Here is a 27,913-nt window from a genome sequence, read left to right as displayed (position 1 = left end):
GCATGTAGAGACAGACTATACTTTCCTCTTGTTCACCCTGTCAGGAGACAAACGTAAGCTGCTAAAATCCACTTCAGGGTCTGACATCCTCCTTGTCAGGAGGGAGGACGAAGGACACGCAAGAAAGAACTCAAACTTGAACATCTTGAAATGTCAGATGAGAAGTTCACCAATCCCCTTTCTGCACGAGCCTGTAAATGACAGCAGATCCTAGACAGTGGCATTACATTTCCATTATAACTTTTATCAGTGCAGCCTTTTGAATTTTACATTCAGTGGCCACTTTATTAGGCACACCTTGCCAATCAAATTCAGTATATTACAACAGCTCAGCCATTAATCCTACCTTTTCAAAGGTCTCAGTTTATTACTGAGGTTGTAGTTTGCTTTGGTGTTGAACTGGCCTGCTTTATATTAAGAGGTGTTTCTAATATTTTGCCCACCCTATTTACTAACATGAGGGAAGAAGAAATACATGCCAGTATAATGCAGTTCAGTACAACGACCACAGAAATAAACATATAGTTGACTTCTCTGAAAGTTTTAACAAAAACTGGCCATCATAAGCTTCGTAAAGGTAGAATATGTGGTAGAGCTGATGTATTGGATGGAATAAAATTTTACAGGTGTACCTAATAAAGTGGCCACTGAGTGTATGTTTATGTGTCACGTCTGATATTTTCATCCAACAGAATAAGTTTGGTGTTTTTGGTCACAACTGCTTTAAAACCTGGATTAATTGATTTTCTTTTGGCCACTTGGGCGCAGCGCAATAACCTGCAGTACACAACATTGTGAAACTGCAGTTTTACCTTAAAGTTGAATCTGTGGACGTGTTAGCAAACTGTTGGTAATTTACACATCCAGCAGACACGGTGGGACATAATCAGTTATTTAGAGTTGTGTTTCAGGCGACCTGATGTATGTAAGTCCAGTATTCACTCCTTTTAGCTCTGTTTTTGTTTCCACCAACTTCTGAGAGAAAATATCTGACTCTTTAAATCACTAAATGCTCCACTATACTCACCAGCTAACATTAGTTTTTAACTTTTTCTGTCTGTTGTTAGGTGCTGCGCAGGTAGAGCACAGTGGGTTTATTGGGGCTTTTTTTTTCTGTAAGCAGTTACCTGCTGTGCCTGGAAACGAGGTTGATGAGAATTGCGAACTGAACCAAAATTGTAAAGTTGTGGGCTGTAAAACCAAAAACAATGAGCTAAAAGAGGATAACACGCTTCACATGCCGAGGGGAACAGCAGAGTCAGGTGAGTCTCTGTGGGTTCATCACTATGAGCGACTCCTTCAATATTACACATAATCATTTGATCCACTGCTAAAAATATCAGTTAGTGGAACTGTAAAAAGTAAGTAAGGTTGAAAATGAACAGAAACTGAAAATCTGTAACTGAAAATATAGATTTTGACACCATCAGTCTGCAGTGCCAGTTGGCTCAAACATCCATACTTACAGCAGTAGGCTACATTTCTCTTTGTTTACACACCTACCTAAATTGTATTCCAACTTTTCCATTGTTTCATCAGAAAAAAACACAGTTACTACTTTTGGGGAAAGTTTTCATCTGTGTAGATTTTGAAAACAGCGTGTTTAAACACCAAATATTTCTACATCACCAAACGCTCGCTGCTGCAGGGGTCCTAACTCAGGGGCCCTGGCTAACCATTTTCACCTAGGACTACACCACCCATCATCAGGTTATGCATTGTTAGCTGAATGGCGTGGAAGAATTTGCTTGTACTGTTTCTAATCCACTTGTATTTCCATATGTTTATATAAATGTGTTCATATTTCATGCCGCTTTTCGTCACATACAGTATGCTACCTCTTTCTGTAAAGATGATCTGATAATAAGAACAGACAACAAATGCCCATCCGCATTGCAGTTTGTTTCCTTTTTTGATTACAGTTTTGTGTGTGATGTCTCCATCTGAACTTTTTGATAGGTTGGAGTGTTTGTAATGCATATTACCAAATCTGCACATTCTGTAACCTACATGTTGCCGCTGTAAGTTGAACCTATTTGATCAGATGCATGTATGCCGATATAATAGTAGATTGAGGTAAAAGTCATCATTTCTTGCTGATTTCCTATTTTAAATATATGTTGCCTGATAGTTGATGGATGTTGATTTTCTCCTCACTATATCGCTCTTAAAGGACAACCTGTGCTTGTAAGTGCTGACAGTAGTACGTATTCATCCTCTGCTGAGTGGCTTGATGACATTAGTTTATTTACATTAAACCTGTCCATCCATGGTGGTACTAATGACAGTGATGCAGGTGGTGCAGGGTCACAGCCATAATCATATGCCTGATCCCCTGTGGAGCGAATGGTGTGGAACTGCGTGGACGAGCTGCTGTTCAGTATTCTAGTCACGGCTCGTTTGCATTGAGAGCTGTCCAGACCAGTCCAGTATGATTAGTTGACCACAGTAGTGTGGAGTTGCACCCCATTATCATTAAACAGTGCCAGTCATGAAGTCATATACTCCTCCCTGTCTCTCTAATTACACCCCCACTGCTGGGCTCCAAGCAATTACTGCCTGCCGCCAGAACGCTTCATCGTTCATTAGGCACAGATAACGGAAACGTCAACAACAAAAACAAAAGAAAAAGCGGAATTGCTCATATTTCTGCGAAACAACAAAATATCAAAAGAAAAATTATTTAGTTGTCATTATTTTGAGGAAATCAAAGGTGTGTTTAGGAGAAAATTGGCAAAATTATTGGAAAACGAATCACATAACCCAGAGAAACGTTAGCCAGCAGCAGCACATTAATGAATATTTTATATTCGTGTTGATATATTGAGGAGGAACATGTCATGTGTCTTTGTATCTTGTTCAAAGTCCTGTCCTGTGCAGTGAGGACCCCTTATTATAATAACTTTATTTACATAGCACCTTTAAAAACAGAGTTTAGTGCTTTGAGAGACAAATATTGTATATTTAGGGGACAAACTGTATTCTCATTAGGTTCTCATTAATAGAAAAAACACATGGCTAGTCTGTAATCTAGTTAAACTTAGGGCTGACTTTTCAAAACTTTATGCAGTCTGACAGAACAATGTTCCAACTGATAGTCTTAATCTCAATACTTTATTTAATCACAATTTATCTTTGCATCCTCTAAAAGTGATTCACAGAATATCAATTAGTCGAATGTCAGCCATTTAGAAGAAGTTATATATTATTAGAACAAACCATAATCATCTATATACACCGAAAAAACATTCATGTGTATTTTTTTTATTAGGAATTTATCACTTAATGACTTTCAAACTCTAATCTGCTTCATCAGGACTGTGCGGTTGTTGTTTGATCAGATTTGACTGTGACCTGACAACATAAGCAAGTGACTCCACAACTGTCGTCAGATTGTCATTTAAATATTGCTAAATTCTGATTGGTGCATGAATGTACATGACCTTTCACCAATAGAATTGAGACTGACTGCTATTGAGAATGACTTCCGGATGGGAGCCGAAACGTCTTGATTCTAAAAACAGTGTCCAGATGACTACAACTGAAACCTTTTCTACGATATATATCCCAGTCAGAGAATTTAGCTAAATGTCTGATATTGGAGTAATTTATCATTACTTGAATAAGCCGTCATATATGCTGCACAGAACAGGATACATTATTATAAACTGCTGCTGATAGCACAGCTCCTTAATAGTACAGTAAGATCAGTATAAATTGTGGGTTTGTATCAAATCATACCTAAAGCATCGGTAATTATTGTCCATAGTCAGGATTATTAGCCATGGCACAATGTTATATGTTGTGTCCTTTTCTATTAGACAATGAAAATTATGCACTTTCACCTTAGCTAGCTCCAGTTCCCAGTGGAGGGCAAAGAGAGAGAAACACACTGGGAATTATAAGAGTGAAATTGTATTTAGGCTGAGCTAAAAGTTAATCAGCTGCCAGAAACAAACAGTCAAGATCCATCTGAGTAAATAATTGTTTTAAGTAAAGCACACTGAGTTTCATTGTACATACTGTATGGTATGAAAATAAAGTTTGACATCACTTTGAAAAGTATGCCTGTTAAACATTAAATTCTACACTTATCTCAAGTTGAGCAATTGTCCAGGGAACACCGAGTTTGGTCTACAAACCGCACTATGTGAGGGCTTTGAAAAGAAAACTTGGTATTACGACACGGTCCGCTGCTTGCAGCTATCTCTGCTGTTTTATCTGATCTGAAAAGTCTCTCTTGACTCCCTTGTTGCAGAGTGGCCATCGTCACAGTGGGAATATAAGAAGGGAAAGAAAAACAACCCGGAGCCAAGGTACACATCCACCCATCCACCCTGCGTGCAGTGTGTGTGTGTGTGAGTGTGTGAGCTTGTGGTTCTGTTGAAAACATGGTCCATTTGTCCTTTTCAACAGCAGCAACAAGCTTTTTTCCTGGAACCAGGCATTTCCAAATAATTACTAGTTAGGTGAGACTGTGACAAAGCACAACGAGATGAGGTAATATCAGAGAGCGAAAGACCAGCCGAGGAGCCTGACAGTGGGTGGAGGTGTCTGACAGAAGGGGGTGACCAACAGGATTGGTGAGGGAAGTGGTTTTTGCTGATAAAGAAAGGGAAAGGGTCGATTGTCCCCACCACTCTAGCGATAGTGGTGGATGCCATTAAGATAAGGAGGATTAGACCTGCCACATCGCTGTCCTAGCTGCTACAACCTGAGGGACAGGTGGAGGAAGGTTTGTTGTCACTTCGCCTTTCAGTGACCAAAGAGACTGATTCATGTGGAGTTGATGATTTAATAGGATATTGTTGTTAGGATTAAGAGCAATCCAAGCAGCATTTGTCACCCCAAGCAGCTCTGTCATGATCTTGAAAAACAGACAACCAAAACTCTAACATTTTTATCAGCAGTGGAAGAAGTATTCAGATACATCACTTAAGTAAAAGTAGCAATACTCCATTACAAGTAAATGTACGGCATTAGAAATGTTACTGAAGTAAAAGTTCATAACATTAGCAAAATGTACTTACTTCAAAACTAAAAGTACTCAATACAGAAAAATGTTACCTACGACATTTATATTATTCCATAATATATAATTTGATTATTATTACTGATGCATTAATTTGTAAGTAGCATTTTACTGTTGTAGTTGGTCGAGGTGGAGCGAATTTGAACTGCTGTGCACACTGTTGGGTAATTTAATCTATAACAATGCTTCAAATTTTATGAGCTCATCATATGTTTTTATGTAAAATCTTCATTCCTAAAGTAACTATAGCTGTTAATGTAGTGCAGTAAAAAGTACAATATTGCCTATAAAGTACAAATACCTCAAATTTGTACTAAAGTAATTCAGCCTGAAGATGCCCCATAGACTGATGAGACTGATTTGGGGTTCATACACTGTTTATCTGACTTTTTATTTCAAAAACGTTTTTTATAGAAAAATATGTTATGCTGCTTCCACTGCTCCCGCTTTTGTTATTATTTTCTTATTATTTATGTGTAGTTTTACATCTGTTTGACAAAATAATTAAAGGACAAAACAATTTGTTCTTGTTAGTGTCTCTGGCATGCTACAGATAATATTCACAAATGGATACCAGACTGGGAAAAGGCTTTTTAAAAAGCTGAAATCAGGGTATGTTCCATCTACATTGTGCTTTTTATATTGTTGCAACAGCACCAAGTTAATTGAAGGTAATAAGCACAACACATATGCGCATAACAAACATGCACAGAGAAAAAGACACTAATACACACTCAACATTTTCTGTATAGCAGGCCCCTGCATAAGCAGATTACTCTTTCTTTTTAAAAGGCCTGTTTTTTACTTCTTTTACAGAGAATTATTCTCAGCCATGTTCGGGTTTTGCCTGACTAAGGGTGAGGATGCCAGTGAAAATGTCCACAGTGACACCAGCAATCACACTGCGGGCGCCCGTATTTCAACATATTACACCTGGAAACGGTGATCTAATAGACGTTGATTGATGAGACGAGGATGGAGACCAAGAGGTTTGCTTCAGGTTTGGTTCCTCTGAGTTAGTCAGCAGTAGGACTTCATATCGGGGCTTTTATGTCACTGCTGTGCTTGACCTGTGTGCTTCTCTGAGGCCTATTTAACACATGCAGTAAATCAACAGAGGAGGAACATACCAGTTAATCACAGCCTTTGTTTCAGGCTGAGGGACGACAATGAATCTAACTGAACGCCTCCGAGCTGACAGAGAGTGTGTAAGGACAGCCAACACTGTCACGTCAGACAGACGGACTGCCTCAGCAGCCACCTGTGTCAAACAAGAATAAATGCCACTGTTTCATCCAGCCTTTCTGCTGCCATCCTTACATAACCAAGACATTGTTAGTATTTGTAAGAAGGGACAAATGTAAGATAGTATCACCTCATCACAAAGTCACAATAAATAAGCTTCTTGCTCGAAAATGGCACATCTTTAAGCACTGCAATTAAAAACTCAGATATTCTGGGCTGCTTAAGCACATGCTGACTGCTGGCCTAATCCGACAGCATTTAACATGGAGAATAATTAACAGGGAGAGTAAAGCAGTGATTACTACTATTGTCAAGCTCAATGATTCAGACAAAACCAAAAACAGTAGAAATGAAAAACTATATGTTAAATGCTGATTAATGAATCTGGCTACAAATAAGAACATTTTCATATCTAGGTCTTCCGTGTGAACCAAAGAAAAAAACATTACCATATTTGGTCCATATTACGCAACCTGTAATTTGATATCATTTTTTACGAGGCGGTGTTTACCAAAATATGTAAACTTCATCCTACAACAAAAACAACCCTTTCTCCTCTTTATACTTTGAGAGTTTCCAAGCACACATTACATTTTCTGCCACAGGCTTTTAGCAAAGTTGAGCAACCTTCTCCATCAAATACATACAGTAGCATTCATCAACAATAGCCTAATTAAAAAGCTTTCAAGCTTGTTTTTCAGATCCACTAATCACCGAGACAGTCCAGTATTTGTTTATGGCCTGCGTGAGAACAAACATACACTGCCTAACAGCAAATAAATCTCTCAATAATCGAATTTGAGGTTCCCTACTTAAACATAATTAGACTTACTCTTGCAAAGCCGAGGATATTGTCTTTACTCACGTATATAACATGCAATATCCAGACTGGAAGCTGCAGCAAAGTAAAGATTTGATGTTTGCAAACAGCTTGTTTGAAGTTAGGTAATGATCATGACAAAAATGAAACGAGCAACACATTAGCTGACAGTGCTGCAACACAGAGCAGAACGCACAAACACAGCTGACAAGAAGCAAAAGGTTGTGACTCCTGGAAATGTGAGAAAAATCTTACCAGCACAGCATCGCTCTCAAAGGAAAGAGGGGAAAAAAGAAAACCAAAAGCAACCAACCCTTTAAAAGCTCTGTTGTTCATTTACTTTGAATAAAAGAGTTTCCCCTCTGGGATCAATGAAATATTTCTGATTCTGATTCTGATTCTGAAAAGCTCAAATGAGTAGAAATACATTAGTCAGAGCAGATGCTCTTCTGCAAACAGGGACTAAGCTAAAGCAGCTTTCTTTTAGGATATTCAGAAGCATCAATTTTACTTTTTACTTTTCATGGCTCTTTGCAACAGTCACATAGACAGATGTATGAGTCTCCTGTTTGCAGTGTACCTGCCACCATGCTTGTAGGATGACTTCATAGTTCAGAGAGACAGAAAAGATGACTGAACACTGTTATGCCTGATTACATGTGCTCTCTTGGCCTTTTCTGATTTCTGTGACCTTAACCTGTCACTGAAGACTGTGCTCACATGTGACCAATATGCCATGTCTTAGAAGATGAATAAGTCAAAGTCATGAAAAATGAGGAATATGATGCACACTATATTTAAAACCTATACTGCTAGAGCTTTGGCCGAGTGTTTAGATTTCTTGTGGGACCTTTTGTTAGCTGCATTAAACCCCAAAATAATGATCCTTTTCAGGCAAAATAGGACTTGCCCCAAGATCCCAATTTGTCAAATGTATGATTTGCATGATGTATTCAAGATATTGTAGGTATGAAATATAATAAACGGCTATAAACTCAAAAAGAGCAATATTTTTTTGCAATTGTAAGTGCAGTTTTTACCCATCTACCTGAATATTTACTCCAATTATAAACCTTCAAGAAGTGTAATTAATCTCTTAATGTCTGTGACCCTCAACATCAAATTCAATATTAAGGATCATGAAAATAAATTAGATTGTACTTAATGCAAAATATTTGACAGTGACTATATGAGACGAAACATCCTCTCTGCTAAATAAAATCTATGAATAAATTATTCACTCAGTTGCAAACCTCGACTCCCCGCTGTGTTGCACTCCATCACGCTGTTGTTAAATGACTGCAAACGTCTTCACTTTTCTGCGAGATTCCTCGTCAGTACATTTAAATGATGCTACATGCGAGCAACGAAAGGGATCTTTAACGTATTAGCGCATCTTAAATGCATGTTCTATTTTGGGTTGGATCGAGATCACTCTCCACTAAATGTGTTTACTTTCATCTTGTCTTGGGCAGCAACAGCACCTGAGCAACTGGGTGTCTATGAGCATCAGCCAAACACACAGTGGCCCCCTTTTTTTATTATCAGCTAATTAGTGTGGTTAATCAGGCTGATAATGAGCCTGGGCGCCGTGCCATTTCAATCTGACACCAGGGCAAGGTTCAGATCCCCACCAAGCACACCGTGGGCATCCGAGATCTCCTGGAAGATGAGTCTTCCTGGACACAAGAGGAGAGGGATGACATGCGCAACAGTAATGAGTGCTATTTGTTTTGATAACAGGAGGGCATAAATCCACACGTTTGTGGCTGCAGGGATGATAAAAAAAACAGCTAAAACAGGTTTAGAAACTCTGTCTACTAGATGATCTGTCTGCAGAGCGCTTTAAGATTGTGTTTGTCTTATCTCTTTGCAAGCTTTCCAGATTTTCCTGCCCTTTCAGCTCAGCAGCTGGGGACACTCCATAGTGAGAAAAAGAAATTGATGCTCACATCCTGTTGACCCCTCAGACACACACGCTTATCATAACCCACCTCAACCCCTCATAACACACACACATCCCCAACATTTCTTATCGCAGTACTGTAATCGAAAACAATCCAGTGCTATCTCCTCCCATCTGCCTCCTCTCTTCCTCCCTCCCTCGTGTCTTGCTCTCACTCTCTCTCTGCTGCCTCACTCATTCCCTGAGCAGCACACTGAACTGGATAACGTCTCCTTCAACTCGCAGCACAGACTCATTTCTCTACACACCAGCTCTGAGTGGATGCTCAGCAGGGGTGTTTGAGATATTAGCGCGCTGTGGGGGAAACGGCTCAGGGACTTCTACCATACACATACAAAGGTAAGCCTCTGGATCCTTTAGATTCGATTCCTGTTTGCTGATAAGTACCAAAGTGAAGGTGGTTAAAGTTAAAGCCACCTGAAAGTGCAGCCTTTAGTTATCACTCATGTCAGATTATCTGCAGTCCCAGGACAGATTTGCAAAAACAAAACAAAAAAACAAAAACAAAAAGGTGCACAAGCTTCATGATTTTGAGCTGTTTGGACATTTTTCCATGTGGAAAATAAATGCTGCTGTCACTATTATAGACTTGAAGGTAGCTAAGCGAATAACACTAAACTAGAGAAAGTGTGCAGATTGTTGGCAGCTTGACCTGTGAGTTAATCCTTGTTTTGTTTGGAACACTAAGTTTAGAGAAGAACAGTACCAGTCACCGTACACATCCACATGTAATCGTAATGTGCTTTCAACAAGGAGACCTTAAAACATTTAGAACAATTTAGTCTCATTTTCAGAGAAAGGATTTTATTTTTGACACACTGAACCTCTGACCTGTTAGATTACACCATGTCACTGGTATGTTAACACTTTTTGTTTCATGCATCATGTAAAATGCTTACTTACTTGTCTTGTTCACGTCAAACTAGCTGGGGAAAGGAAAATGTTATTTGACTCAGTCACTCTGGAGGTGTTCAGCACATGAACAAACACATTTTTAACACAGAATCCTCGAGCTGAACTCAGTTTACTGAATCATCAGTGTCACTGACTGGATCAGTAGCTTTTTGCGTTGATGATCCTCTCACTAATGACTGAGAGTGACATTGTGTTTTTTTTAATATAAATCTGTCCTTGGGCTGGTTCCTTCTTACCTGTGTACATACAGTGCATGTGTCAAAAAGAAAAGCTACATAGCCTGCGTTCTCACAATGTTCTACAAATGTTCCCAGAGTTAGGATGGAGTTGGGCAAAAAGGCTTACCTTACCTTACCTGTTTCTCCTAGAACACAGAAGGACTTGAAATTGTCAGAGAGTGCTGCAGGACCTTTTGGTGTGCTTTTAAATGTATTGTGTTTGCTTTATTTTAGATCCTTTTTTAAAATGATTAGTTGGCTTATGTTGTTTGTAGTGATTGTTGTAACAATGTTTTAATGCTGCCCTCTTGGCCAGATCTCTGGTTGGACGAATCATCTGCAGAGGCCAGCGCCACACTGTGGTGCACGAGCATAAAGCTGGAGAATGTTGTTTAGAGTTATGTAGCTGTAGGCAGAGAAGCACATTTTCTCTGTCACTGCAGCTTCTTGTTCTGTTGCCGGCTGTCTGTCTTAGTTGATAAAAATGCAAATACGTTGCGCTCACAGCAATGAGATGCAGTGAGATGTTTTGTTTTGTTTTTTTGGCCCTGGGTTTTGTCTCTCAGGCTGCACAGAGGCTGTCCTAACCATCTGGTTGGTGGATTTCTTCAGGACAGTCTGCAAACACTACTCAGAGAGGGAAAAAGGACCATTCCCAGCAATATTTTGTCTAATGTGTAATAGGTCTGTCAGAATCTTTTTCAGAAAATCAAGTTAAAACAAACTAACACGTAATTTGTAACATAATCCTAAACTACTGTGCAGACTTGACTCATTCATTCGTATTGCCTCTGCTGCTTCACTAGAGTGACCAGTCGATGTTACTGTAAAGCTGTTATATTTTACAAAGTCAGCAAACACCTTTATACACGATTTGTCCATCTGTGGTGTTAAATCCAAAATACTTCCTCACATTACCTCTCAGATTTTGTTGGGTTTTGTGTCATGATTATCCATTCAACAATTGTCATTGCTTTCACTATTTTTTTTCCATTTTGCGTTAACAAAGAGAAAAATAATAGCCTTATTTACTGAAAGGGTGTCAGTGTATGCAATGGGTTTAACCAATTTTTTCCCACATTCGAATGGTAGTTCAAATTTTGAACCAAAAGTGACAGCTCTAATGTGTAATTAACGTTTATAAGTTATTTAGTTATATAAGTTAATAATAATAATTATAATAATAATAATAAACTTTCCTATTTATATAGCACGTTTCAAAACAAGGTTACAAAGTGCTTTTCAAAAACACAAGAAAAAAATAGTCAGGTAAAAGAACAGTTTATAACACAAACAAATTACAACATAAATGTGTTCTATATTTACTGTCTTAGGTCTCCTTCAACTAAACAAAACATGTTAATCAATAATAATCTGTCATGGAGCACCATGCTCTGATTATTGACAACCTGCTTGATGATTTCAGTTTTTATCATGACAACAGCTGCTTTGCAAAATCCTTTTGTAAAGCCATTTCATTGAGGCTTAAAATATTAAGATTGTATTTTGAACCTTATTGATCATTTTGCTGTATTGAAATGAAAATGAGCCATGGGCTTAATATGCATGGGTTTTGTGGTTGTTGCATGTTACTATAGATATTCAACTAAACTGCTAAATTCTGCCTGTATCCTGAAAACAGGGAGAAATTAAACAGAAATGCAGCACAGCTATCTGAGGACATTTAAAGATGTAAATAACTCTTCCTACTGGACAACAAATTGTTGACAACTGTGTTGACACAGTTGACTGCACATTACTGCATAGTGTTCCATAAAGTGAGGCCTGTCTTTAATGCAGTATAACAGGATTTTGCCTCATAAACAGTTTTAGTGCTGTCTGATGCTGAGGATGTCAGTGAAGCTCTAACAAGCCCCTGCCTGCTCTTCATCACTGTAGTGCCAGATATGTGCCCATGAGTATTCATCAGGAAGGACTAATGGGGCACAGCAGTGTGAACCTCTGATTTACAGCCCATCCCCTGTCAGGCCTAATGATAGGGCAATTGGGCTGGTTATGGAGAAACCAGGTGCTGCAGAGTGAATAGATGCAAAGCAATGCTTCTGAAAGCCACGGGTGATTGTCGTTTTGTCCCCTGCACAAATACTCATTTGCAATATTGTGTTTACACATACGTAATTATTGTGCATAGAAATTAGCTCTCTGGAAGTCGGCTTATGGCTGGTGTGTGAAACAATAGTCAATGAAAGTAAGTTTAATGGTTAATTTACTGCTCCCCAAATTGTTTCCAGAATAAATGTCACATTCACTATACACAACGACTCTCTATCCTAAACTATATAACAACAGATGGAGCTCAATGATAAAGTTAGAAATAATGTCCTAAATTAACTTGTACACTGACCAAAATGTATGGAATATGGTCAGGTTATTAAAACAGGTGGGCAGAGCCATGATTATTATAGTAAACTAATCAGTTTAACAACCAAGGTGTTATGTGGCATTAGGGCTGGGCCATATGGAGAAAACTAATCATTAGTATAACTGGGAGAACGTTTTCTGAATTCAGTATAGACAAATACAGAATGGAAAAATGCCATGTCGAGTAGTGTTGCAGCACTGCTTGATAATGTTAAAACCAGAGTGTTTTAACACATGTATTGTTTACTTAGATAATATATAAAGGCAGCTACCAAATTACGTTTACAAAATGGACAATAAATTGTATACATTGATATTGGCCTACGACACAGGTCTCCTTGCAGTTAGCAACCTGCTTCTAAACCTGCTCTCAGTGAGATATTGTACTAGACACATGACAAAGTCAAAAATGTGTGTAAAGTCAGTAAAAGGAAACATAATTTTGTATCATGTAAATAATATTTTCATTTCTTACCCCTTTAATCATCTTGTGACCCTTCAAAATTATTGTTGGACCCCTTTTTTGGGGTTTCAACCCCCAGGTTGGGAACCAGTAACTTATGGCGTTTAAAGTACAAATTAGCAGCAAAGTATAGCAAAGCAAGACAAAGCAAACATTGTGTTCTTAAAGGCACATTTCAGCTTTTTCTTTTCTGATTTACAATTAAACTCTCCCACTAAATCTCCCAATTACTTTTGAATTCCTCTCACATTAAGACAACATTGATGATAAATAAACAAATCAGAGGCAATGTAGGCCCACTAACTACTGAGTTTTCATGATTTTTAAAAGTGATAAAGGAAAGACCCAAAGGCCAAGTTTGTGGATTCAACAGGCTCAAAAACTAGTAATGTAAAGGCTATAAAAATGAAACCTGGGCTGAAACGTTTTACATTACTTTAGAAGAAGAATAACATGTAGAGTGACAAACTGTTTTCATGCAACGAGACCAACAGTTTCACAACTCCTGTCAGTGAAGTTGTTGTAGGTGTTCAGCAGTTGAAGCTCACTCACTGCAGGTCAGCTGGCACAGTTTACCGATGGATCGCTGCACAGCCCACACACACACACACACACACACACACAGATAAACACACACACACTGGTAGCTCTCTGCCTGGACCATCCCACACTCCAGCGGTGTCTTTCCCACAGAGTCGGCAGTCAGGAGGAATATGGGCAAATCCGAAAGCCAAATGGATATCATGGAGAAATCAAGTAAACCTGGAAAGTGCCGTTGGACTGTTGCAGAAATCGGTCTGTCGGTGCTGCTGCTGTTGGTCAGCTGTGCCTTGGCCGGGCTGGTAGTCCTCTACACATCGGTTGTGAAAGGTAACGGCTCTGTCAGGCTTACTGTGGAAAGATCCAGATATTACAGATGGCAGCAGTAATGACAAGTGTCTCCCTGCTCTGTTTTCTTGTGACTACTAGCTGGCATTGACACAGCCAATGATCATTGACCCCTAGAAATGCTTTCAGATGTGACCATGACATGCTTTATGCAATGCAGATGCACACATGTCATTGGTTAACGTTTTTAGAGATTTTTAAAGGTTAATGTTACTCACCAAAATAAGCAAAATAAGTGTTTTGCCTTATGATACCATATATACTCTACACAACCTTAACCTTTAAGTAGGGAACTGCAACTTCAGGCTCTTTTTTTGAAAGAATAGATAATTTTTTGTGGACAAATTCACAAGACTGCTGCAGAAGACTTGACTGTATTTTCTCTTGCTTAAATGTTACCAGTCCATAAAAACAATTATCGTTATAATTTTGAATAAAGTCATCCTGACTGTGTCTAATGTCTGAAATCTGTTTCTTCCAACCAATTCAGAACAATCTAACAGGCCTAGTGTGTCAAGGAGCTCAACAGGTGAAGGTGAGTGTTGGTCGCTTTAAGCTTGTAAACTGAACACAGGATACACTGTGGGATAAGTGGGTTGGCATGTGTCATATTGGAGCCTGCACCTCTGATAGTCACTGTAATACTGTTATTCCCTTTACTGCATGATCAGCAGTGCCACACAAAAGTGAAAGAACAGAGTCACTGCTGACATAGACAGTGCCTGTAACACACACAGACTGTACCATGGATGTAGGTTATTTAGAATTAGCTCTATATTTCACACAACAACATCCTCCTTGTCTCGGCCGGGGTGTCATTTGGACCATGCTTTCTCATAAGTGTTGAAAATGATTCTTCCAGGCCAGCTGTTTCGCTCCAACATCAACAGTGTATGCACAACTGCGAACTGTGTTACTGCAGGTGAGAGGAACTGTTTTTCCTTTGCACTCCTGCTGTTTCATTTCACAAACAAAGTCAACCCCCATCCCTGTAAAAAGCTGTTTTCTAACCACATGTGAATCTTCACCATCCTGTCCCTCTTTGCCCTCTTGTCTCTGTGATACCTTAAAGCCGCTCGGCTCTTGCAGAACATGGATAAGTCCGTGAAGCCTTGTGATAATTTCTACCAGTACGCCTGCGGGGGTTGGCTAGAGAGACATGTCATCCCGGAGACGAGCTCCCGTCACAGCGTCTTTGACATTCTGAGGGACAAGCTGGAGATTGTCCTCAAAGGTCAGCATAATCTTTAGTGGTCAGTGGGCTGCAGTGTTCAGAGCTATGTGTGGGTTTCATTCAGAGATGAAATGTCTGCATGTGTTTTGTTGTTGCAGGTGTTCTTGAGATGGAGACAGGACAGGAAAGAGATGCCATAAGGAAGGCCAAAATCCTTTACAACTCCTGCATGAATGATAGTAAGGCTCTCTTTACGCAGTCTAAAAATGGGTATTTTACTTCTAAAAGTAGGCAAGAAAACATAAGGTGCGTTGACAACGTAGTTTGTGTTTCTGGAGCTGTTCTGGAGGGTTCACCAAGTTAAATTTAAGACTTTTTAAGATCTTTTTAATAGCACACGGAATGCAATTTAATACCTGTTTCATGATCATAATTATTTTTACTACTTACCAGTATAGAAGTATATAACAATAATTTCTAATGATATAATGAATTTAATTATTGCAGCCTGGACATAAATCCTGTTAATCCATCCATCCATCCATAAAATGGATGGATGGACAAATTAAAAATGATTAATTTAAGTTCATTTAAGTTTTTGCTAACATGGACAATAACCCATTATGAGACGATGAGCTTCCTAGCGACTGTAGCTAGCAGTATTGACAGAGCTTGTTACAGGTCTGATGGTGTTGACTGAAATTCCACAAAAGAGGATTGAATGGCCTCCTGCAGCATAATCCACTGTTGAAACAACACTTTTAGTTTATAGATATGTAACGTCTCCCGACAGTCCACAATCGGATAAAAATTTTTTTGAGGAAACCAAATTCAGTTCTTTTGAAGACTTTTCAAGATCTGCAGATGTCCTGCTCAGCAGATGGAGCTCACAGTTGGAATGGAAATGTAGATGGTCAAAGTTTACTTAAAAACTGAGATTGAAAGTTCATTCTTGTTGTGAGATTGTTTTTGTCAACTGCTGCTTCCAAGGCAAAAAAAAAACAAACTTTCAATCTCAATAAGGCATGTTATCTTACAGAATGAACAGTAGAGTGACTACAGTGTTGTTGTTATGTTTTATAAGTTTTATATAATATATACATTATATATATTGTATTTTACCTGTAGGCCTCATAGAGCAGCGTGACTCCCAGCCCCTCCTGAAACTCATTGACAGTATCGGAGACTGGCCTGTGGCATCAGATGACTGGAACACCACTACAGGTAGAAATAACCCCCGGACCACACTCTATTTAATGCCAACAGTTTGTTCTGAACAACCATGCAAATGTGCACATGCAACACATCCACACAAACAAGCACTCACGTTCCCACTCAAATACATGTGCTCACACAGAGGCCGTGTAGCTATATTTGCACTCAGTGAATTGCTGAGTACTAGCTTTGTTGGCGGGATCAAGGGGCCGGCCGAGGCTCTTCAGCAGAGCAGTCAGGTGTGGAGTTTGGGAGCGTGATGAGTGGGCAGAGGAACAGGTCCTCGCTCAGGACTGTGAAGAATGCTTTAAATAGTCTACTCTGCTCTTCCCCACGCTCCTGGCTCTTGCCACTTTAATTAAATGTAATCATGGATGGTGACTCAAACAGAATTAACCACACATAGCTGCATCTGCACACACAGATTTACATAGAGAGCCCAGTTAACTGTGCAGCAGAGGCAGTCAGGGAGCCTGACTTTTGCACCCTGCTACAATGAATAGTTCTTTACAGCTGTGTTTAATTTAAGTGCCAGTTTTTTGCTGTTATTGCAGAGGAAGCATGGAGCCTTGAGGACACACTGGCAACGCTTACCGCTCGTTTCCACAAGAAGGTTCTGCTGGACATGTATGTGTGGACGGACGACAGGGACTCTCGGCGCCATATCGTTTATGTAAGATAGCTGTCTATTAGAGCACAAATGACAAATTACAGCCATAATGTCATTATAGATAAGTCTGGTGTTATTCTATATTTTCATTACTGTCAATAAATCCCATGAAAAGACCAAATGCAACAATATATTAGTCTCTTAATACTTTCCAACTTCCCTACCCTGTCTGTGGTAGTTTTTAGCAAACATTACTCAAACAGGAGTAAATACTGTATTTGTTAGGGACTATTTTCAGCGGTGGATAAATACACATTAGAGGTCTGTTGCACAGAGTAATAAGCTATATCAGGCTTTGGAACTCAAACAATAGTTGTTAAAAATGTCAGTTCATTGTTGGTTTTGGTCTTTTTATGGGATTTATTGACAATAAGAAAAATATAGAATATTGCCGGCCACATCCTTTAATTATACTATTAAAAACACACCAAATGTAAATATTATAAAAAGATTATGGACACACAAAAATGCTATTAATTGCTATTCTTGTATTATGAATAGATTGACCAGCCGGGACTTGGAATGCCATCAAGAGACTATTACTTCAATGATGGAAACTACAAAAGGGTGAGGCCTTAAAGGATCAGTTCACCCAAATCATGAAAAAAAAATAATCCTGACTTAACTCTCATGGAATCTAATCATGCACAGAATTTTGGTTTTATTTGTCAACGTTTTGAGATATCCTCCTCTCAGATTCCTGCCTCCACCACAGTACAATGGAGGTGAATGGGATTTTGTTTGTGGTATTAATGGCATTAAAAAACAATACTTGAAAAACTCACCGGCAACATCTCTTTACAGAAACAATGTCACATTTGCAGCTGCAGTTACAGAACTACTTTCAACTGAAGAAATTGTCTCTGGTTTATCCTGAGTAAACATGAGTTCGTTTTTAGAAAAGACATTTTGGTATTGAGTTTTCTAATGTAATTTTCCATTTATTTGAGTGGTACAAATATGATTCCATTCACCTCCATTGTTCTGAGACAACCTTCATTTTATTGTGGAAAATTTATAGCTTGTGATTGTACCATAGGTTCGAGAGGCCTACCTACATTTCATGGTTTCTATCGCGAAGATAACCCGAGAGGACAGGAACTTGACTCAGGATGACGACCGTGTGTGGGAGGAAATGATGCAAGTGCTGGAACTGGAGACAGACATCGCCAATGTGAGTGTCAGCCACAACAGGAAATTGAATTGTGGGACGAGGGCTAAGGAAAATGAATAATGACAAGATGAAAAATGAGTACCTCCTCTCTGCTTCCAGTAAATGAGAGAACCGGGCTGCATTTAGTGTCGACATAGGAGATCAGCCAAGTTTTTTTGTTCGTGCCTGTCAAAAGCATGACGAATGAGACTTTGCTGATGAAAGGAGAGCAAAATGTGAATATATATAACCAAGCATTAGTTTATAGAAGGCTTTTTCCTTCCTGTTGCTGGACAGGCCACATCACCAGCAGAGGAGCGCCAAGATGTCACCGTTCTCTACAATAAGATGACACTTGGAGAACTACAGAGCACATTCAGCCTTAATGTAAGTGTGATTTCACTTCTTTCTTGGTGTGTTACATAAAGTGGTCACTGGTTCAAATAACTTGTACACTGTATGTTTGACAGTCTGAGTGGATAAACTTTATGAGTGAATGTGTATGTTTACACTTAATAAACAAATACTGCTGAGGTGCATTTGAGCAGGGAAGTAGTAGTAAACCATAGCAATTATGTAAGGAAGGCACATTGTTTATACCACATTTATACTATGGCCATGGAAAACACTAATTTCCATTTAGGTGACATGTGGCCATTAATGGAATAGTTTTGGAACATTTTGGAAAATACACTTATTTGCTTTCTTGCCGAGAGTTAGTTGAGAAGATTGATACCACTCTCTTTTCTACGGTAAATATGAAGCTAACTGGTTACCTTAGCGCAATAACTGGAAACAGGGGGAAACAGTTAGCCTGGCTCTGTCCAAAGATAACAAAATCCACCCACCAGCACTTCTAAAGCTCACAAATTAACCTGTTATGTCTTGTTTGTTTAATCCATACAAAAACTGAAGTGTAAAAATGACGTTGTGGTTTTACAAGAGGTTTAGTGGAGTCTTGCCGTCACCATGAGGTTGTGTGCAAAATAAACAAGATATAACATGTTAATTAGTGAGCTTTAGAGGAGCTGGTAGATGCATTTTGTTACCTTTGGACAAAGGACAAAGCAAGGCTAGCTGTTTCCCCTGGTTTCCAGTCTTTGTGCTAAGCTAAGCTAACCAGATGGTGGCTCTAGCTAGATAGTTAGTGTACAAATGTGAGAGTGGTAGCAATGTTTGCATTTAACTCTCAGCAAATAAGCATATTTCCCAAAATGTTAAACTATTCCTTTAAAACTTCATAACAGAAACCTTAAGCGTAGTTCAAGCAACCAGCTAACAAGGTATATGAGACTGCTGGTAACAATAGCAACAGTAGTTCTGCTTAGTGCTACGTTAATTAAAATGTAGTTAACTCTCACAGGTAACTTAGTTGAAGTGACTGCAAACAAAATTTAATAGTGAATGAAGGTGTGAACACTTATTACCTGTGTAAGTGGCCATGCTATACTGCAATGTCCTGATACAGAAAATAATGGACTCTGCAGAGGCAACGCCACAATGTGAAGTGGAGTATTCTTTGCCTTATTAATGCCTTATTTTTGTACCTATTTTTGTACCTATGCCTAATTAGAGGAGGTAGCTTTTTCTATTCCATGGCACAATGGATTAAACTTGAAACTTTAAGATTGTTAACGTCCCCCACTTTCTTGAAACAATTAATATAACAAGTAGCTGGGGGCAATTCCATGTGAAATCATGTAAAACATATTTAACCATATGATATTTTAACAATATTCAGTAAAACTAAAGATGTTAAGTAAAATATCTCCTACCTTTTGTTTTCCAGGGTTTTAACTGGACACGATTTATTCAGGGGGTGCTGTCCAGTGTGTCCATTGAGGTCCAGTTAGAGGAGGAGGTGGTGGTGTACAGCTCTCCCTACCTTGAGAAGATGAATGACGTTCTCTCCCGACACAGTGTCAGGTCAGTCCTAGAGTCCATGAAAATGTAATTATTACAGAATAGCTACAATTCAGCACAACAATTTAACAAAAACAAATTCATATTTGCAGAACTATGCAGAACTACCTCACCTGGCAGCTCATCATTGACAGAGTTAATAGCTTGAGCCGCCGTTTCAAAGATGCCAGAGCCCGTTACAGGAAGGTGCGATGAGCATGACGTAACAGAACATCACATATTAACATGCGCTTGTTCAAAATCTAAATTGCAGTGTGTGTCTGTCTGCATGTTTGGTCAGACTCTCTATGGGACCACTGTGGAGGATGCTTGGTGGCGAGAATGTGTCCGTTACGTCCAGAGCAGCATGGAGAACGCAGTTGGAGCTCTGTATGTGCGTGAGACCTTTGCTGGAGAAAGCAAACAAATGGTAAGTCCCTCTGGTCTATAAACTCCCCTTGACCATGAAAATCAGTTACTACCAATAGTAGTTTACATCAAACAATGAATGCAAGCTGTAACTGTCACATGTTGCATTGTAGTTAGAAATTCATGGAATGATGTAAATTGTGTGCAAAAAAATAGACATTGAGGGGCCAAGTGTCTCTTTTCAAGCCTCAAAATGCATTATGTGAAAGTAAATCAAGCAAATACATTTAGAATAATTTTCTCTGCCATATTAATTGTTAACATTTTTGTGACACTTAGACATGAAGTGCATTTTCTGCTTTACCTAAAACATTTATCACAAAGACAATAAGTGCCATGAAATACATTTCACACCCAACTTTTACATATTATACCAGTAATGAAATTGCAATTACAACTATTATTATGCCAAATTATGCCAATTTTCTTCACCATGTTGTTTCTGTATGGGATTGTGATTGCACTGTTCACAGGTCAGTGACCTCATCAGTAAGATCCAGAAAGCATATGTGGAAACACTGGAGGAGTTGAGCTGGATGGATGCTCCCTCGAAGGAGAAGGCAAGAGAGAAGGTAAAGTTCAAGTAGCCAAGCTGGGGAAATAAGGATGTATCTTCTCTAGATGTTCGGTATTATCACAATGATTGTTCTCCATCTCATGCAGGCCATGGCAATCAAGGAGCATATTGGCTATCCAGATCATATTCTACAGGAGAGCAACCAGAAGCTGGACCAGGAGTACGCTCATGTAAGTAAGAAGTGAGACTATTTCCAAGCCATACTGTAAATATCTGTAGACAGACGCACTTGTCACTTATCTCTGATTTGTCCTGTTTCTCTTTCCAGCTTAATTTTAGCGAAGAACACTACTTTGAGAACATCCTCGAGAACCTCAAGTCTGAAGCGCACAAGAGTCTGAAGAAGCTCAGAGAACCAGTTGACCCGGACTTGTAAGCTGTTGATGCGTCTGACAGTACAAACTGCCTTTATTTGTAAAACACCAACTCTTGTACTGTTTCAGGGCATGACATAAAACGTCATAATGGGTGACAACAAAAACCCCTCTTTTAAATGAGGTTGATTACACAAAACTGTGTCGTACATTTTTGTTCCCTCTTCCTGTTTCCAAGATAGTAAACAGGGTTGCACTCAGTCAAAACATAACAAAAAAGATTTTCTAAAAGGGAAATGGTGCATTGAATGTCCTGTTGCAAATTTAGAGACGAGAGAAAGATACTCTGTGTCCTCATCAAGTAATCCCCAAAGAACATTGAAAATAAAGGTTAAAATATTTTGTTTCATGGTGCAAAATATACTCTGTATATGGATTTTACAGTGTTGTATCTTCACTCCTCAGGTGGATCATCGGTGCTGCTGTGGTGAATGCATTCTACTCACCCAACAGAAACCAGATAGGTAAGAGCTTTACAAGAATCAGTGAGGCCACCAGGAGCCTCTGTGACAAATAAGAGATTTTTTTTTATGGTAACACAGTCACTCCTCATTGTAATCCTGTTTAGTTTTCCCAGTACTTATTGTGTTTACACTGTTGTTGTTTTTGTCTGTCCAGTGTTTCCAGCAGGAATCCTGCAGCCGCCGTTCTTCAGTAAACATCAGCACCAGGCCCTTAACTTTGGTGGAATAGGAATGGTTATCGGACATGAGATCACACATGGATTTGATGACAACGGTGAGACACAAGTGATTCATCATAGATATTTTGGGAAGCCCAAAACTGATAAATGCAGTCATTTTATGATAACACTTTATTTTAGTTTAGTTTGCTGCTACCAACAAGTGACCATGATAGGCTACATGCATCATGTTTGGCAAACAGTACTTTACTTAATGCATTATGTTTCCTTGCAGGGCGTAATTTTGACAAGGATGGTAATATGCTAAACTGGTGGAGTAATTACTCTGCTGAGCATTTTAAAGAGCAGTCACAGTGCATGGTGCAACAATATGGCAACTTCAACTGGAAGCTAGCAGGTGGACAAAATGTAAGCATCCAGTGGCATGAAATGAGATGTTTCGGCTTGGCTGTAATCCAAAACAATGTAAACCATGTATTAAGTGACCCCCAGAATGAGTGTTGGTGTTAGTTCATGGTTTTGTCTGTGTGACTGCAGGTCAGTGGAATCAGCACTTTGGGGGAGAACATTGCAGACAACGGAGGGGTTCGTCAAGCATATAAGGTTGGATGATAGTTGCAAAAGTACAAAACCACATGGTACTATTTCAGCATCAATGACAAACTCCAATATGCATGTTATAAACTTTCTGTGTGTGTGTGTTTACAGGCTTATCTAAAGTGGGTTGAGATGGAGGGTGAAGAGCCTCGTCTACCTGGTCTAGACATGGACCACAAACAACTTTTCTTTCTTAACTTTGCCCAAGTAAGTAAGAATAATGAGGGAACATTTATCATTTATATTTTCTGAATGTATTATTTCAGCAGACAGAGGGTAGACAATCATTTCTCCATCTGGAGTTGAGAACCAAAGCTCAGGAGGTGCATATTTCAGTGGATATTTGGTGCTGAGAAGTAAACACTGGGACAAAGGGAGAGGGTCAGGGGGTGAGACGCTGAAGCAATTCCAGAGCAAATCAGTGTTCAGCTACACACATAGGGGATGAGAAGAGCTGCCAAAGTAAAGAGCATCTCGGTGCCAGGGAATGTAAAGCATAAGCAGAAAACTGTCATCAACAATAAAACAGGTCAAACACCCGTTACGAATCTTTTTCAAGAGCCACAATCGCTCCCCACTGAGATGGTGAATTTTACAAGTCATTTGGTACATGAATAAAATAACTTGTACCAAACTTGCACATATAAAAGCTGGGAATTATAATAAGTATAATTAGATTCAAAGTGCTGTAAATAAAGTATAAACAGGAGTTATATTTGAGGTGAAATATTATTTTTGTGAAAATTTAGTTTTAATGTTTACAGTCTGCTGAAACCTACTTTTAACTCCTAATGACTGCTTTTAAAACTAGATTACTCTCTACTCATGTAATCAGTTTTTTTTTGTAGGTGTGGTGTGGTGCTTATCGGCCTGAGTATGCCAGCCAGTCCATCAAGACTGACTCACACAGTCCATTAGAATACAGGTAAGGAGCTTTAGTATGCTCAGATATATACGTCAGAACCAATAAGAAAATTTTAATAGGTAGTTTGATGGATTTAATTACTGATTAAAGTACTTCTCTATTGATGAGTACATCATGGCCTGGAATGCTTGTGCATCTTTGATCCAAATGTGCAGTAAAAATGATCAAAACTACAAAGCTACATCAAATAAAAAATAAGTACAATACTATTTTTCACAACCATTAATAAAAACAGGCACATTGTTTATGAAGCAATACAACCAACTTGCTGCTAAATGACTCACTCTGGTTTAGAACTTATTTTACCAGCCGTGCTAAACTCAGAGAAGCTCATGTCGCTTTCATCATGTGTTTCAGTTTCAAAATAAGATCAATATTGATAGATGTCTTACAGTTTTCTGAGTTCCTAACACATTTAAGAAAGACTCTGGTGGAGAGAAAATAGAATACGTTTGGTTTGTTGAATCCAGCAAACCCCATTTATTTAATATAACTATAGTCTACAGTTAATGTTTGTATATTAACAATGGATCACATGACGACCTCTATGTGAAAAGGGTCGCTCGTAGTGATGAACTCACAGTGAATTATCACCTGACTCTGCAGTTCCCCTCAGCTCTATGGAGCGTTTTAGCGTCTTTCAGCTCATTGTTTTTGTGTCCGGCCCACAACTTTACTGTTTTGGTTCAGTCTCACTGCTCTCATGTCTTTGTTTTTGGGTGCAGCAGGCAGCTGTTTTAAGCAAAAAACCTCTAGAAACCCACTGTATACACTACCTGCCCAGCACCAAGCAGCAGACAGACAAAGCTAGCAAGTAGCCGTTGAACATAGTGGAGCGTTCAGCAGCTAAAGAGACAGGTGTTTTTGTCACGAGTTGGCAGAGACCAAAACCAGAGCTAAAAGAGAGTGAATCTTGAACTTGCATTCATCAGGTGGCCAGACACACAAATTCAAATGAATGATAATAGTGCTCAGCTGGATTCACACTTTGCAGTGCTCCTCTCACATTCATAACACAGTTTAGCTTTTATAATCCTAATAATGTTTTGTTTTTCTTTTCTCTTTAGGGTGCTTGGATCTCTCCAGAATTTTGAAGCGTTCTCAAAAGCTTTCCAATGCCAAAAAGGCAGTCCAATGAACCCCGAGCTGAAGTGTCGTGTTTGGTAGAAAGTTTTACTCTTGACATATTTATTTCTTGACATGGGCAACTCAAATCAAAAGAACAAGTTGTACTTCTTAAACCCACAGAGACATCCTGCTTATTCCAATTTATTTGGGGCAGAGTGATGACACAGATATTTGCATATACTGTAGATGTATCTAAAATGGATGACATCCTGGACTACACCCTAGTTTTATAACTTAAAGCACGTATACTATAAAAAAGAAACTTGCTTCAGTATTTTCTTAAGTTTGAAGTGTTGTCGCTGGATGAGTAGGTCACTTATTCTTTTTTGCTCTGTCCCGCGACAGATGACGAGCGGGTACATGAATAAAAAGGCTATATAGAAAACTAAGACCTTGTGCAAAGGTAAAAGCCTATACGGCTGGTTTAAAAGCTTTTCCAGCCTTTCTAGAATTAATCCTTAAAAAAATCTCTCGTGCAGATCTTTGTAATTTATCCATTAACGTTTGGCACTGAGTTGCCTTGGTGTCTTTCTTCTGATGTATTGTTTTCAAGACATTGTGCCACCTCAGAAGAAACAGTAATGAACAAATCTAACTCTGACTGGAGAGTATGAAATAAATGAAAGCTTGGGGCTTTGGTGAAGTAAAGCTACAATAGAATTAGTCACACTCTGAGAGTTTGGTCATTCACTGTTACATGAAACAAATTATCTAAAGACTTTAAGACTGTTAAATCTTTGCAGCTTTAACCTCAAATTAACATTCTGAGAGCTGCGGCTTTCGACATTTTTACACTTACAGAGTGGATAAATATTTAAAATTTACAAAGTAATTTAGTACTTTTTGGAGGACAATTATTTTCTAAGTTTCTTTATCACATTCTGCCAATGATTGTTGCTCAATACTCACTACAGAAATGTATATGTATGTCATGACAGTTTGCTGTAAGAAACCATATTCCAGATGTTTCCAAAAATATTGGTGGCCTGCTACTTTTTAGCTAGTGAGAAAGCACCTGTTGGAGACAGAGTGATGTGATAATGATGAAAAACCAATGTATATCACTTTATTGCATTATTGGTTACTGCTAAGATTAGATACAGGCTTGGATATACAGTAGGTTGCTAATCACAGTTGTGTTGTGCGTTCTACCTTTTCCATAATTTTGAGAGGCTCCCAAGTGTTCATACTGGGCTGATATATAGCTATCAAAACTCCTAATATGTGCCATTTGTTAGATGGCACTTACCTACATTTATTCAAAATTATAATGTCTGCTTGTATGATATCTGTAAGTTTCCATTTAACTCGACATGCTGATCGATTTGTAGAAGAACTGACATTTCCTTCACCACACAAACTCCTGAGAAGAGATGCAAACACACAGTGATTACAAGACTTTTAGCCTCTGAGCATAGCCAATTACATGCTAAGGGGAAGGGAGAAGAAAACCCCTTAGATACACTCACACATGGACAGGCAGCAGATGAAGTGGTTTGCCCTCTGATCTGGCATTGATCAGTGCTGTGTAAGATGAAAGGATGTGCAGTGCGGTGTGCTGAAGTGTGGTGACCGCTGTAGCCAAACCACAAGCCCGCAGGCAGACACACCGAAGAATGGGGCTTGTCATTAAAGAGATGGCCAGGGCCAGGACTGTTATTTTCTACCTTTATTAACAAGTAATGACAGGAGAATCAAAGCAGAGCAGAACTCATAAGAGAGGATGGCTGCGGGAAGCCACCGTTTTTGTGCTGAAGAGAGCTTTCAAATAAACAAAAAAAACAAAACAAACAAACAAACACACACAGCCAGTTTTGAATGTTTGCATGTCATTGGTCACATTCAGGATGCCTTGGTAAACTGAACATGGCTTATAGGTCTCAACAGAGGCTGCCGAATTGAATGTGCATATTGAAGTTTTACACTCTCACTCTTCATATATTGGCAAATACTGTTGTGTTTAGCAGGGGGAGATGACACAGTAATGAATAATGTTTTACTCAGAATGTAAAGGCTAATAGTGTGTTGCCATCTTAAAGCAAAAGTGTTGGACATTTTTTGGAAATACATTTATTTACTCTCTGGCAGAGAGTTGGATGAGAAAATTGATACCACTCTCATTTCTGTCATTTCTGCTTAGCATTAAGTTGGGAAAATTGCTTTAGGACAGATTAAACAGGTGGATTTTGTTACCTTTGGAGAGAACCAGGCTAGCTGTTTCCCCCTGCTTCCAGTCTTTGTGCTAAGCTAAGCTTAACAGCTGCTAACTACAGACTTATATTTAACAGAAATACATGAGAATGGTATCAATCTTCTCATCTCACTCTCCCCCGAAACAGAATATGTGTATTTCCCCAAATGTCAAACTATTCCTTTAAACAACATGGCACATGTATCATGTCTGGTTCAAAGAAATGTTGGAGGATAAATCATAATCATGATAGGTGCAACATGGGGCTGCCGTTTGAAGGGCAACAGCTTAGACTCTTGTATATTTTGTCTAGTTTTTCTCAAAGAGTAAAACGAAATTGTTAACTGAACACAAAGGGTACATATACATGTGTTATTGTAGATACTCGATGTTCTATATTGCAGTATTTACATATAAAGGATTTAAATCAGGTAAGAAAGAGAGTGTACAATTCTTACCCAATTAGTTCTAGCTTCACATTTACTTACATGGTGAAATTGTGTCGTTTTGAAATTACCAGCCAAGTACAAATACATTTTTGTTATATATGAACATGTTTCAACTGTATACCCATCAGAGGAGTTTATTTATCTACATGAATATTTATGATATAACACTGTTGCTTTGCAAGAATTCAGACGTTAAAGATGTTTTATAAATGTTCCTGCTGCTATGTAATTATCTAGATTGCCATTAAAGTGACTGTCTCAACTGGTACGATCTCAAGTCTCATCTTTAAATGTATCATTATATTTTCATATATTTATATAAAAACCTGACAAAATCATGTAGGATTCATTCTCATCCATGCAGAGGTAAAAAGATCAAGTGGATCTTATGCAACATATGCATTTGTGATACTGTGAAGCCCTAAAAACACTCACTCACAGGCATTACGTTCATCTTGATGTTACAGAGTCACACCGTCATGTGTCTTCTTACTGTATATGAACCAAGGTGCTACTTCAGTTGATAGTTAGTAAATAAGAATAAGGGTGTCTCATCA

General features: G+C 38.8%; 1 protein-coding gene and 1 long non-coding RNA gene across 3 annotated transcripts; one reads left to right on the top strand and one right to left on the bottom strand.

The window, feature by feature from the left end:
* Positions 1–9,222: 9,222 nt before the first annotated feature.
* On the top strand, positions 9,223–27,622 carry mmel1 (membrane metallo-endopeptidase-like 1). 2 transcript variants are annotated; one of them, XM_044169107.1, is made up of 24 exons: positions 9,223–9,402; positions 13,735–13,911; positions 14,420–14,464; positions 14,792–14,851; positions 15,002–15,163; positions 15,262–15,342; positions 16,232–16,327; positions 16,873–16,991; positions 17,490–17,555; positions 18,028–18,162; positions 18,439–18,528; positions 19,931–20,067; positions 20,157–20,250; positions 20,345–20,473; positions 20,946–21,044; positions 21,136–21,219; positions 21,318–21,421; positions 21,829–21,887; positions 22,042–22,161; positions 22,341–22,474; positions 22,604–22,669; positions 22,775–22,870; positions 23,512–23,588; positions 24,656–27,622. In XM_044169107.1, the coding sequence occupies exons 2-24, from the start codon at positions 13,755–13,757 to the stop codon at positions 24,753–24,755; spliced, it is 2,310 nt and encodes a 769-aa protein (XP_044025042.1). In that variant the 5' UTR covers positions 9,223–9,402; positions 13,735–13,754; the 3' UTR covers positions 24,756–27,622. The 2 variants fall into 2 exon arrangements, with proteins under 2 accessions (XP_044025042.1, XP_044025052.1); XM_044169117.1 differs by lacking the exon at positions 23,512–23,588.
* LOC122863057 lies at positions 18,024–20,030 on the bottom strand. Its single transcript, XR_006374901.1, has 3 exons — positions 19,917–20,030; positions 18,245–18,327; positions 18,024–18,141 (listed from the first exon to the last, which is right to left on the bottom strand). It is a non-coding gene; the product is annotated as an uncharacterized LOC122863057 (long non-coding RNA).
* Positions 27,623–27,913: the final 291 nt, after the last annotated feature.

This window comes from Siniperca chuatsi, linkage group LG2, assembly GCF_020085105.1.
Source record: "Siniperca chuatsi isolate FFG_IHB_CAS linkage group LG2, ASM2008510v1, whole genome shotgun sequence".
Lineage (NCBI taxonomy): Eukaryota > Metazoa > Chordata > Actinopteri > Centrarchiformes > Sinipercidae > Siniperca > Siniperca chuatsi.
This window is presented reverse-complemented; position numbering and strand designations above follow the sequence as displayed.